This window comes from Zophobas morio, unplaced genomic scaffold (genome assembly GCF_036711695.1).
Source record: "Zophobas morio isolate AGI-343-1 ecotype UQ-CSIRO unplaced genomic scaffold, CSIRO_AGI_Zmor_V1 ptg000011l, whole genome shotgun sequence".
In the NCBI taxonomy this organism is placed as follows: domain Eukaryota; kingdom Metazoa; phylum Arthropoda; class Insecta; order Coleoptera; family Tenebrionidae; genus Zophobas; species Zophobas morio.
In genome coordinates, this window is record NW_026972116.1 from 20,317,401 (window position 1) to 20,332,275 (window position 14,875).

The 14,875-nt window shown below is 32.5% G+C and overlaps 1 protein-coding gene across 4 annotated transcripts in view; it reads left to right on the forward strand.

The window, feature by feature from the left end:
* The window catches only part of LOC135127201 (muscarinic acetylcholine receptor M1), a 172,155-nt gene that overhangs the window by 42,603 nt on the left and 114,677 nt on the right, over positions 1–14,875 (forward strand). For 3 of the 4 annotated variants that reach the window (XM_064053585.1, XM_064053587.1, XM_064053588.1), the window contains exon 2: positions 13,491–13,660. In XM_064053585.1, the coding sequence (XP_063909655.1) occupies positions 13,563–13,660 (98 nt within the window). In that variant the 5' untranslated portion in view covers positions 13,491–13,562. Of the gene's footprint in view, positions 1–1,868; positions 1,933–13,490; positions 13,661–14,875 lie in introns of those variants that run through there. The other variant, XM_064053586.1, reaches the window with a different exon arrangement.

Below are 14,875 nucleotides of genomic sequence, written 5' to 3' on the forward strand. Positions count from 1 at the left end.
AAGTACAGTCGAAAAAATAAACCTCCGAAAAATCATAAAATTTAACTTTGCGAATTTTATTTTTTTGATTATTATTTCTATGAGGCAAAATGAAGCGAGAGACCTATTGTTTTGTACTCTAACGTCGTATCATGACAAGAAAACATGAAAGTAGCCAGCCACTCGATAGAATTGCTTACAATACTTCCTTAGGTTACACTCGAGAATTGAAAATGATAAGATCACTAAAATTTATTAAATTTATTTAGTAAATTATATAGCTGCCATATTTTACGATCCAGAATGATGTATTATTCATACATTGTAACACATATATTAAATCTTTTTAAGGAAAGAACGATTTATCAGTTTTATCAAAGGAGAACTAAAATTGCTTTACACATTTTCTGAATTTATAGATCATAATTACAATAATACGGAAGTTTCTTACTTAAACTTGAAATCTTCGTTAAAAACCAATGACGTCATCTCAGAATTTTGCTAAATAAACATTTGAGTTTAGCTTTTTAAGTTTTTTCAACTTATTTCTCTAAAAATTGTAGTAGTATCCGTTTATTTTTTTTTATTTTTACATTTACTTAGGCAGGACGTTTTAAAAAAAACATAATTATATGTCAAAAATGACGAAATCAAAGCATAAATAAACAAATTTGCATAAAAAAAGTCCTCAATTGCATGCAATCTGGCTTGTCCTTCAAAACCCAAGGAATTTAATATTAATTACTTTTTTTTCAATTGAGGAAAAAGTATTTTCAATTCTAAGCTCGTATACGATCGATAAGCGTTAGTTAAAAATCTCGAAGCTCCTCGGATTTACTTTAAATTTAATTAAAGCGGCAATTACCTAGGTTATTACGGCTGTTTTTGTGCGAGCTTTCCTTAATAGAAGGACAAATTAAAATGGTACTTCAGCCTACTTAAAAATGTAGTTGATAATAACCTTACCAACAACAGCCTAATTAACGTTGAAATACTAGAAGAGGGTGTATTTAGCTGACGTTGAAATATTGCGAACATTTAAGCAGATTTTGGTGTTTTCTACAGAAAAATATTTCGATATGTGTCAAGGTAAAAGCGAAATTGTAAAAAGGTGAACCTTTACGAAATCTTCATTTTCAGCGACAATTTCAGTCACGACTTCTTCAACTTTAACTGTTCTAACTCGTAAATTCCGTTTATAGTTCTCATAAATTCCGTCCCATTGTTCCGACATAAAGTTTTTGTTAAAGTAAGTGGCGATTAACTAAATAGACATGTTTTTAAAAAGCGACAAAAATTCCATAAAATCCCCTTTTTATTGTTCGCGACTCTATTAATCTGCGTTACGCTGGCAAATACGGTTGTCAAGAACTGACCACCACACCGCATCATATTTGTTAAACCATTTAAAGTGTTGATATTCTTTTGATTTATCCACCAAAATGTCAACACGTTTATTGTCGAAACTCCATAAAACTCATCCAGGAATTTATTATCCAGCGAATGCAATACGTTTTGTTGGATTCAGCACAAGTGCTATTCATCTGACAGCAAAGTTTCGCGGCGGTAACGTTCGTAACCAAGGTAACTAATTGACGGCAACGGCGACCACAAATTTCAGCCCTTCCACAATTTCAGATGCAAAAATTAAACAATTACGAAGTCGCGATAATCTCGTTGCATCAAGCCGCCCCCACTTAGACGCCTATAAAAATTACTCAGTATAAAAATTAATGAGGCATTTAACACCGAAGTGCTTACAAAAATGATTTATTCCAAGAGAGCACGCGATCTAACATTTGTTCAAGCACTAAATCTGCAAATTACTATTTGGCTTGATTTAAAATCGATCGCTTTATTTTTAGATTGTTATCGTGGAAGAGTCGTAAGTCGATGACAGTTCCATTAACGATTTCGCCACATACCGAAATTACCGGGAAAAAGCCAAACGGGGTATGTATATCATATAAATTACCTAAGTGAAATGATTCAGAATTGGCCGGCAATGCTTTCGAAGACTCATTTATTTTCAGTATCGATTCTGAATTAACTGGATGAACTTCACCTGCACGGCCATTTTTGTGGGGAAGGGCGCTTTTAAACTTAACAAAAATTGTGATTTAATTGTAAGATTAGCCCTAATTATGAGCGATCGGAAAATTCGCCGTTTCGGTACGGTTATTTGGCGCCAAGTTTTTTTTTTAAAGGAATACATTTTTTGTCAATTCACCTGAAACGACAACTATACAATACCGACTCAATCAATTCGAAAACATAAAAAATCAGTCAGTCTTTGAAGACGTAAGATGTGGGGCAAAAAATGTCGTTTGATGTGTTTCGAATATTTTTATAAGAAGTAAAACATTCTACATTTCAATAAGCATGATCAAAGCACGTCGCGTGTATCATAAATAAGAAATTTCTTCATGCATCCGAGCACACATCAGGATTTGTTAAAAATGGTGGATGCGCCGGGCCACAATTTTATTTAAAAATTCAAAAACATTAATTTCAATAAATTTAAGCTATCATATATCAGTCATAATTTACTTATTTATACTTATCTATATATTACTAAAACGTTCAGTGGTTTACACGTGATAGATAACAACAAAATTGTTGATTTTCTGGTCATAATGGTGGATGCGCCGGGTCAGCCCCCAAATAATTTCTGTTTACTCTATTTCTGCGCAAATTTCCGCCGATCCTATTTTACTTTCTCATTTTCCACGTCTGGCGTCAACCCATCTACATACATCTCAAGCTCGGAGCGAAATATGAACAGATATTGTAGTAAATCAAACGTGAAATACAAATCTCCTATCGAAAATTTCATTTGATTTACCATAATATCTATTTAGTGTTTGTTAGCGCTGACGTCGAGTGACAGCTCCAACAAATGGTATTGTTGGCCTGTATCGGGACAGACGTTTATAATATTAACGTTATTATATTCGAAGTAGCTATCGTACCTACTAAAATCGAAATTAATTTTTAGTTCGTTGTTGAGAACGGAAAGTGTTGCTATTTTTAAATGGGACTCGCACAAGTGCAGCGCAGGGGATTATTATTTCGGTTTATAGGTAAATCGCATGTTTTATTTGCTCGTAAATCATCGGGGTAACGCTCGGCGTAATGGGCTTTTTGTTTTTGATAAAACTGCAGAATATTAAGTGGGTGAAACCTTGACCGATAGATGAATTACGATTACCACAATTTCAAAAACGAATTCTAATATTTCTTAAGTTAAATCAGGTAATGGTAATATTTACAATTTGCTACAACGAAAATTGGTATTTTTTCTTAGTTAAAGCCAAAGATAATAAACATTCACACCACGTAGTTACGAAATTTTTAAAACTGAAGCCGCTATATCTCATAGGTAATTGCTTCACGCTAATGGCTATAATGTGATAAACGTGGCGGAATATTTGTCGTTTTTAGTCCTCAAATTGTTAAATTTAATTGAACATCACCGGTAAAAACATAGCCTCAACAATAAAACTCTAATCTGGCGACATTAAGAATTTTACGAACTGGAAGATAACTGATTGGCTACACAATACGTGTGCAGTTGTTTGAAATTTAATATTTTCGGCGCCACTTAAACAGGACAAGCCCAACTAGAAACTTAAATGGGGCAAGAATGTTTGCAATATCGCCAGTTTTGGCTTTATTTCAGCACGGACAGGTATGTAATACATCGCTATCATTCAAGCCGTGACAGACACATTGATTCCAGTTGAACATTTCCATAAACGATAATGTAATGGGCACTAGCCATGATTTAAATTGCTTGCAGCGAGAAGCAGAAGTTCTGTGACCGACGGGAAATCCGTAAACCTTAAAGAAAGCAATTGAGTCAGAACGACTCTATTTACTTGAGGAAAGTGCACTTTTTTGCTGCAAACTGCACTACATTTGAGAGTCCATTTTCACTAAATCTGTATTCGAACGCAATTTTTAATAAAACTGATTGAATTCTCTGTTTGCCCGCCTTTTGTTACTCTATTTTATGCAGCTGAAACGCAGCCATAGTTTGCATTTGTTTTTGTGTCAAAACTAGCGGGCGACAGCTGTGTTTGATCAACTGTTTGTTATATTATAAGAACAAAGAAAGTTTGCACTAATCCACAGTGACTTTATATTAATTTCGTGTTCAATTTCAGCTAGAATGGTTTACAGAGACAGTTGTGAATTGTGGTGTTACATGTAGTCAGTCCTAAAATAGGTCGGGTGTCAATAAGTATTATCAAATAAACCGATCTGTTTACGTCAGCTGCGTTGCTAAGCATAATTCTAATTGAATTGGAAAACCCTGTATTGCTGTCACGTTGATAAGAATCCGATAAAGAATATCAGACGGGTAATTTAAACACTTAGTATTTTAGATCTCTGGTTTTCAAAGAATTTATATGATCAATTGATCACGTGGCTGACCCGTATCGCCTCTGTGCAGTTTAAAATTTCCACTGGACCACTTAAAGTTATAAGCATATCATTATTATTATTATTATCTTAGATTAATTTGTTAATGATTTGCTGATGAGAAAATAAATAAACTGTATACAAGGTATCTGGATTGTAGTACCTTAAGCTGATGTTAAATAAGCATAGCAGACGTGAGAATCTTATTTAAAAAGCAATATTATCGATGCTCCTCCCACTTACACAGGCTCCACCTTAATAAATCAATTATTGGTCCGGAGAAAAGGGGCGGAGTTTATGAATGGACCTCATTATTTATATAATTTAGTATAAAATAAAATTTATTAAAAGGAATATCGTCATTCTTGATTCTATTATTTCTCAATATAAAATCTAACTTCCGCCTCAGAGCCAATAAAATGAGTTATCAAAATGGAATAGGGGTGGGTGGGCGGGGATACTTTTGTCTTTGTTTTAAATCTTGGGTTTTATCCCTTGTCAAATCAGTATTCATTTCAATTTGACCGTCAACAAAATACTCAGTGAAATAGAGAAAGGACGTGGACAGAGCTATATAAACAAACAGTACCCCGCCCACCCGCCTCCTCTTCATTCTAGTGACTACTCTTAATAATGTTAACATTAATCGACAATATGATTAATGTTAACATTATTATCTTATTCGAAACTTAGGCAAATCTGTTAAACCGTTAGTGAGAAAATAGATAAACTGTAAATTGGAAATCTAGAAATTATTAAGATGGTGTTAAATAAGCATAGCGGAGAATTACATTTAAAAAGCAATGTTACCAATGCTCCTCCCATTCACGCAAGCTCCACCTTAATAAGTCATTTCACTGGCCCGGAGAAAAAGGGCGGGCTTTACGAATGTATCTCATTATGTCAACTGAATATGATTTTTTATTATTTAGGTATAGATGATCGCAAAGTCGTTTTACAAATTATAATATAAAATCTAATACTCCTATAAAATAAAATTATATATATTAAAAGGAAAATCGTGATCCTAGATACTATTATTTCTTAATATAAACTCCAACTTCTGTCTCAAAGCCAATAAAATTAGTTATCAAAATGGAATAGGGATAAGTGGGCGGGCCCACTTTTATCTTTGTTTTAAATCTTAGATTCTATCGTTTGTCAATTCAGAATTCATCCCAATTTTACCGTAAATAAAATAAGTCAGTGAAATTGAAAAAAAACGTGGGCGGAGCTATGTTTGGCTTTTTTCTACAGTCTTATAAACAAATAATAGCCCCGCCCACCCACCCCCTCCTTTATTCCAGGGACTACTCTTAATAATGTTGATATTAATCGACAATTTGATTAATGTCAACATTATTATCTTATTAGAATCGTAGGCAAATCTAACCGGGGTTAGATTTGCCTACGATTCTAATGGTGTTAAATAACCATAGCGGAGAATTGCATTTAAAAAGCAGTATTACCAATTTACCAATGCTCCTCCCCTTTGCAGAAGCTCCACCTTCATAAATCATTTCATTGGCTCGGAGAAGATGGGTGGAGTTTACGAATGTCTCTATAATTTTTTATTATTTAAGTATAAACGACAGCAATGTCGTTTTACGAATTAAAATATTAAAATTTAAAACAAAATAAAATTTTATTAAAAGAAAATCGTGATCCAGGATTCTATTATTTTCCAATATAAAATACAACTTCCGTTTCAGAGCCAAAACAATAAGTTATCAAAACGGAATAGGGGTGGGTGGGCGGAGCCGCTGTTGGTTTTGTTTTAAATCTTAGATCCTAGCGCTTGTCAAATAAAAATTAATTTCAATTTTACCGTACATAAAATAAATCAGTGGAATGGAAAAAAGACGTGACTAAAGAAAGCTATGTTTACCTGATTCCTATAGTCTTATAAACAAACAATAGCCCCGCCCACTCGCCCCCTCTTCATTCTAGGGACTCTTCTTAATAATGTTGACAATAATCGACAATATGATTAATTCAACATTATTATCTTATTAAAATCTTAAGCAAATCTGTTCAGCCATTAGTGAGAAAATATATAAACTCTAAATAAGATGTCTAAAAATTATTAAACTGGTGTTAAAATAATCATAGCGAAGAATTAAATAGAGAAAACAATATTATCAATGCTCCTCCCACTCGCACAAGCTCCACCTTAATAAATCATTTCATTGGTCTGGAGAAGAAGGGCGGAATTTACGAATGTACCTCATTTTTTTCTTTGTTTCAAATCTTAGATTCTATCGCTTGTCAAATCAGAATTTATTCCAAGTTTAGAGTAAATAAAATTAGTCAGTGAAATGGAGGAAGGACGTGGGCGGATCTATGTTTATTTGTTTTCTACAATTAAAAAAACAAACAATAGCCCCGCCCACCTCACCCCCCCTCTTCTTCTAGTCTATTTGACATATGTCGTTACCAGATTATCAAAGACGTGGAGGTTAAAAGTCATGGATGACTTGATTACAATCATTTTTGATCACCCCTTACATATTTATATTTAAATAAAATTTATGTGTTTATCCCCTCTCAAAAATTTATGAGGTCATCTGAAAATTTTGCAGAATAAAATGTGAAGAATATTATCAATCTATACTTGAGGTTTATCAGTGCATTAATATTTTTTAGAATTACATATATACACACAGTGACTTAAAAAATTAAAGAATGGGGCAATTTATTTTATTGAATAGATCAAAATCGATGACCTGTTCTGACCTGACTTAACCTGATCTGACTTGACCTGACTTAATTTGACCTGACCTGACCTGACCTGACCTGACCTGAACTGATCTGACTATCAATTGCCTATGAAATCTGCCTACACCAGTGTGTTGATGACTTTGGAATTTTTAAAGTACTTCTCTACAGTTTACAAAAATTTTAATTTCTGTTTTAAAGTGACGAAAAAGTATACAGTGTTCTTACTTGAATGAGAACACAAGCAAATATTTTTCTTAATGCTACCAAGTATGCTCTGGATTCGTCATATCGTGTTTTCTAATCTCTTAAATGACGTGATCATGATTAAAATATATATAATTACTAGAACTTATATTACCTTGGTACCAGAGCTGTTCAGTACTTCAAGTAAAAGTACTTGAAGTAATACTTCAAGTACTTTAAGTACTTCAAGTACTTTACTTGAAGTACTTTTATATTTAGGTACTTGGTACTTGGTACTTGGAGTATTTCTAAAATGTACTTGAGTTTAGTACTTGATTTTGCCAAGTACTTTACTCCAAGTACTTCACTCAGTATTTTAAATACTCTTGAATTACTTGAAGTATGAAAGTGGAAATTTCAAATACTTTAGTCTCTATTTTACGAAGTTTTCACATCTCAAAATAGGGTCTGTTAAATACTTGAAGTTATTAATTCAATTATTTGATTAGATGTATTTTTATAGTAAAATCGTGTTTGTTTCCTGTGAGGTTATATTTTGATCTGTGATTGTGGATATCTTATCCACAATATGACGTACATTTCATAGGTACTTGCATAATGCCGATAGATAGGTAGGTAAGAAAATGAATGTCATAAATATGTCATTTGAGAGTGGATGACGACAGCAGAAGGGTCGGAGATCTGTGTAAAATTTTCAGCGATGTAAAGTTGTGAATATATGACTTTTGTCTTTTTTGTATTTTGGTCTGGAACTTAACTTTGCGGGTAGTTTTTCAGTACCTTCCCGGTATCCCAAAGGGAATCGGGTTTGTTGACGTACCTGCTAAAGTGCAAGGTCGGATTTGAAAATATTTGAGAAATGATTCAGTACTCGTTCAAAAAGATATTTATTCTTTCATTAGTTTCTTAACCCCGCCGTGTATTTATCAGTAAGAAGCCTGGTCAGGGCGGAGAACTCGGCAGGGGATTATCCCTTTTATTACAATAGCAATAGCTGATGGCAGGTATAGACTTTCATATTCGCCTCTTCCTCGTAGAATTTAAACACAATTTTATGTTAAATATTTTGCAGTTTAATTTTCTTTAACATGTTAGACACTCGTTTTTTACCAAATTTTCTTTTTTTGTTTATATATGGTTCAGCCATATAAACTTAGTTTGTTATTACTACTTATATTTTCTCACATTACAGTTTCAAATAATCTGTTAAATTGTATGAATTATTTGAACACCAACAATTTAAAAAGACGTAATGCAGAAAAACAATGATTTTAAAAGCCAGACTAATTAGTGTCATTTATCTTTCCTGTGCGGATTTTATTTATTACCGTATAACAACTTTACGTATTACATTGCATCGCTTATTACATAAACCCAATATTGTTCAAAATGAAATATGTTTTGTGAAACTCGGCTCGTAGTACCAATGTTTTTTGTAATACAGTGTCGTATCACCATGATTGTATGGTTTTGATGAGTACCGAATTGTATTTTGATATTGCTCGAAGGACCTTTGTTTTGTTGTGTGCGAAATAATAGACAGCGTTCGGTTTCGATGTTTAAATACAGGACGGTTACAGAAGTACTGAATTTACATTTGTATTTACAATATCAGGTAAAGATACCCAAAAGGGTCAGTGGCCGCTTGCGTAAAAGGAACAGTATACATATTCACATATAAAAAAATACAAAGTTAATGAAATTCGCGATTAGTTAGTATAATTGCCTAGATAAATGCACCCCTACGAAATCTTTTAACAATAATAAATTTAGTACATATTTACCTGAATTTTCGCAAAAGCCGTTGTTAGGCATTCCCTGAAGTCATTGTAGTTATCAGTTACTAATGTCATCTCCTTTGGGTTTTCAGGTAAAAATAAAAAATAAGCCAATCGAAAATGTAAAGGAAAATTTTGAAAGTATTGTGGCATTAGAGGAACAAAATTTTGTATAAATGGACGGAACAGCATTATGAACCTATTATTTGTGATTTGTCAGTGTAAAGTTACATACTTAGTTAGACAAACATTGTAGTGATTAGTGTTTACTATTTAGTCACTGTAGTATTTAGGTTAATTTAATAATTTTTAGAATAGTAAATACGTAAGTGGTAGACAGATATATTCAGGAATATTTCTCAGCATTTTTGGTAACCGCAAAAGTAAAAAAAGACTAATTACTTTGATCACCTTGATATTTTTCAAGAGTTATAGTTTTCGCTGAAAATGGACTCTCGTTTTAGGCATTTTATTTTTTATTTAAAAAATTCATACGTTTTTTTTGAAAATGCAACATAGTAACTTAAACATTTTTATGTCACGAGCATGTATATGTATCGCACTGCTCTTAAAATTTTTTTCTGAAAAATTTCAGTTTCACAAATCCGGCCCTGTGCACTTTCATAATGGGTAATGATTAAGGGTGCTGTAAACTACCCACAAACTTAAACACGGAACCGGTTCATAAAATTCATATATTTTTAACACAACTTTATCAGAACGTTTTGGTGGTGAACCAAAATTCAAAATATTAAAAAAAGGCAACAGAAGCCTGAGAAAATACCATACAGCGCCGATGTTTTTGTTATAAATTAATAGTAAGCATACATAGACAACGCCGTCATGTATTTTATTTTAAATTTTAAATTAGAAATAGACGTTAATTTTGTCGAAGGCATTGTGTCAACAGAAAGATGTATAAATAATAGTTTAAGAAACTAAAAAAACACGCTTTTATTGCTAATCGAACTAAAAACTAGAAAATAATTTTTAATGACAGAGTTTAATATTACAGTAGTAGAAGATCAAACAATCAATCATAATAAATCACCTCAAATTAAAATTATAATAAAATTTAAGTTATTAACAGAATAATTCAATTCAGAGTAAAAAGCGTGGGGTGCTTGATATTTTAAATATTACAATCATTCTATTGGCAACTATCTATGAGAGGATAGTTATGAACCGCAGTAAAATGCACCCCACGCTTTTTACTCTGAATTGAATTATTCTGTTAATAACTTAAATTTTATTATAATTTTAATTTGAGGTGATTTATTATGATTGATTGTTTGATCTTCTACTACTGTAATATTAAACTCTGTCATTAAAAATTATTTTCTAGTTTTTAGTTCGATTAGCAATAAAAGCGTGTTTTTTTAGTTTTTTAAACTATTATTTATTTTTCATTTTTTAGTCTGCGACAAATTCATAAATTGGGGAATTAATTACTTATTTAGATTTTTCTAGAAAGAACCACTCAGTGGTCTCCGTATGATCGATCAACGGGAATTAGTTCGAAATCAATCGCCCTCACGGACCAACGGGACACAATTCATCATTGTGGTTAGTTTTACCCCCCAAATAGTTAATTTTCCTCCATGTTTGTATTTCTGAATCAAAATTTGTTATCTTTATTTAAGTTGGTGAGAATTCATGATTAGATATGTTTTAATTATAATTAATTCCTTCTTTACCGACTGTAAAACCAAAGCTATGCAGAAATTGTCCTTGAAACAGAAATAATCGGTATAGATCGGTATAATCGACACGGAGAGAGATAACCGTGGTATATACTGACACAATTAAGATGCGATCAGCCATTTTATTTGCACACGTTTAGTTAATTAAAAGTCCGTTCTTGTTTTTTTCATTTAATATCCGTTATTTGTATTTTAATCAAGACTATAATTATTACAACGAAGAGAAAAACCAGATACTACAGGCATGCGCAGATCGCGCGCTAGCTTTATCTCTTTTACTCCACTACACAGGATCCATAAAAGAATTTATAAATCCTGGCGGTCCTAATAAGGATAATGGGAAACTGTTATCAAATTATTGCATTGTCATCGATCCTTGAGACGTGTGCAAAGTTTCAAGATGATCAGACTTTTAGAAACCGATGAAAATTAAGCTCAAAGATTCCGTTACATACATACATAGATACATACAACCCAAGCTAATAAAAGCGTGATAAAAAGTATTTCAAAAGAATATTGTTTATAAATAACATAGTATTATTAATAAGTGAGCTACCATTCTGCATTTAAGTTGATGCTTATGCAATTTTTTATGTGGCGAAATATGTATTATTGTATACTTAAATTCTGAGTATTAAAAAATTCAGTTCTAAAATATATTAAGCTTTTTTAAAAAAACAGGAAAAGTTATCTAGTTCTACAGTATTTCAAATAATTAGAAAGTACTTGAAGCATTTTCAGTACTTCAAGTATTTGTAAGTACTTGAAGTAATGTACTTGGCTTGTACTTCAAGTACATCTGAAAAGTACTTGATACTTGAAATACTCTTGCTGAAAGTAAGTACTTGGTACTTTACTTGAACACTGTTTCAAGTAGTACTTTGTACTTGGTACTTCAAGTACTTTTTTTGAGTACTTTGAACAGCTCTGCTTGGTACCTATCTTTTGTTTTTGGGTTAAGTAAAATCATTTTAAAAGGATTATTAACCTTTAACTTTCCGAATATAAGCTAAGGCAGTTTGGAGTAAGGACCACCTATGTTCATGTTTCTTCGACGTTTGATGACGTTTATAGAATCAAAAATAGGATCCCCGTTTCCGTCTGTTGTCTATGTCTGTATTAGACAGACAATCAAAGAAACTACTGAACCGATTGTTTTCAGATTTTATATATAAAACTATTGTGTAAATGCTAAAGCGTTTCATAGCGTTACTTCAATATTCTGCGTAGTAATTGCCATTTAAATTCTACAAAATAATATATCCCTGTACTTGTGGTTTATGAATCCGCCTCTAATTTTTATCACAATTACTTTATAAAAATGTTCAATCTTTGCCTGCAGTCGATATCTGGCTTACGCAGGGAACAAGTACGAGTGGTTAAATCGTTAAACATGAGCGTTCCTCGCGTGAGTTCGAATACCATGCTCGTCAACATTTTTTTAACGTATAGGTTAGGGGTTATCCAAAAATAAATCAAATTTTATAATTTTTCGGAGAAAGTGGATTTATTGTGCTGTATTTCATAGGGGAGGAAAGTTATGTCTAGTAGCTTAGATCAACCTTTCGTTAATAAAACCTGTTATTTTATGCTTTTTTCAATCTCGGTTTAAAAATTAAATTCTTTTAAAACTATTACCTAAAAACGAACAATTTCCTTCGTCGCATAAAGATTTCTTAATTCACAATTACGATGATTCTTTAAGGTTTATACCGTGTGTTTTTTTAAACGCAGTTGGAAAGGTTGACGTAAGCGTCATGGCCAACTAGAGCAGAAATTTAAAAAATCACCCGATATAATTACACTTAATATTTGCAAAAAACAAAAATACAATCATGCTTTGAATGAAGCGCTATAATTCATAAACCAAAATCAAATTCAGTATAAGCGTAGATGCGAAAATTTTATTTAAAAAATGTCTTTTACAATTTTGTAATTAATTATTTTAAATTTAATTTATTTTGTTGTTATTACTGGTAGCACTAGCTACAACTCAGCTATCCCTGTTTTCATTATTTGACCTAGTTCCAATAACTTTCCTTTTATGTTTGTCAAGTGTGAACATGTGTAAATACTTCGGTAGTCCTGGAAAACGACTAATCTGAGGTCCCACCTTTTGGTTTCTCTTTCACCAATGGGGTGATTTTTTTAATCTTGGAATATAAATCTTATTTAGATTATTATTATTTTGTGTACTCAACTGGATAAGATTCTTGGTCTAAACTAATACTTTATGTTAATTAATTGTAATAAATGTAGACAGACGTTGTGTAGGACCTTATATTTTGAACACAGTGTATTAACTTGTAATTATCAGCAAGAAAAAAAGATTCCGCAACAATCTTCTTATGGGCCATAAAATCAGCACTGCACCTAGTTATCCCCAATAAATTTTACTCCTTCTTTTGGGATATTAATCCCGAGAAACCGGCATCGAATTCGCCCGATCCCTGCTCCATAAGGTTAGAGATCGTCTCGAATTACCACCGTAACAAACGAGTTTCCATTATACACTTTTTACGAGGTGCCTTAAAGTGGCTGGCAAGCAGCTCCTAATTGGGTCTGGCGAGGTGAAATCGGACCAAAATCCAATTATTTTTATTTAATGAGATGGGAATTGTCACGTTGTTGTCGCTTTCCCTCATTTGCGAAATTATTAATCACAAACATCTTTCAGGTCGTTCCATGGAGCGTTAATAAACATGTCAAAGAGATGAAAACGGATCCGGGTAGGTGAGGAAGAGGCGATATGGCGGAGAACTTCACGGAGCCTTCCTCCCTCATTACCACCGAAATAAACAGAACTACGCCGGTTTACACCATCGGGCCAGAATTCATCGCACAATGGTACGTTAAACCAGTCGTTGTGAATTTTAGAGGATTTCGAAATTGTAGAGTACTTGGTACTGCTTTACCAACACGCAAAATTGCAAAAGGAGCCCTAAATACGTTCTGGTGAATGTCGTGCTCCTCTCGGTTTTATTGAAGCAATCAAACTTGAGTGTCAATTAAGCAGCCACCATGTAAGCATGCAATCTAAATTTTTTATTAGGTTATTCGTTTAATCAATAATAATTACGCTTGGCTCTAGTAATTGCTAAAATATTATTAAAATGTAATCATTGCGTTGATTACGTTAAATCATCGGTTGTGTAACGAAAAAACGAAATTTGTAACCAAACTGAGTATTAGCTATTCACGAGCTCAAACTAGTCGGTGTGGAATGATTTGCCATTGTTCATGAATACGGGTTTCGTGAATAGCTAATGTGTTTACAGGTTAACTAACAATTCAAAATCAATCAATAGTAAATGTGGAGTGTCGATAGTGCAACACTGAAATTTTCAATGGTTTTCATGTCGGGTTTTGTTGTTATATTTTCCACAGGAAGGTAAAAATAAATTTGTAACACGTGCTGCATACAACTAATAACTAGAAACAAACTTTTTCAGTACGATCTTTTATTATGTTTATCAACACAGGTTTGAATAATAAATGGTATTATAAATATTTATGTTATACAATGAATTTCCCTAACAAAAATAATTCATGAATGATTTTATTAACTCATTCCACTCTTTTTTCTTACACTGTTACTGGTAATATCTAGATTTTTGTTTTTTTAAAATAAACAACGTTCGACATCTGTTACTATTTTGAATTCATTACTTTCTCAATTATTTTAAAACTATTATTTTACTCAAGGTTCGTTTAATCACATTTGTGAATTCAATTATATTCTGATACAACTTTAAACTCGTCGAACTATGGGGAGAGCTTTTAAATGAGGTGAATCGAGTAGACGTTTTTAATTCAAGTAATTGAATTTGTATGGAGACCGGTTTCTTGTCGTTAATACTAAAAGAACGTTCGGTCCGAACTAATTTATGGCAGGAATGCAAGATTCTTAAATAACCGGAAAAACTGCGAAAAGAGTAACGTTTTCTAATTTTTTTCCTAAAGTGAAATCCGATTTAGAAATAAAATTGGAGTCACAGTTTTCGTGTTTATCCTACAAAATTAGTGAATTTTCAAAACGCTTTTGACTCGCTAAAGGCATGG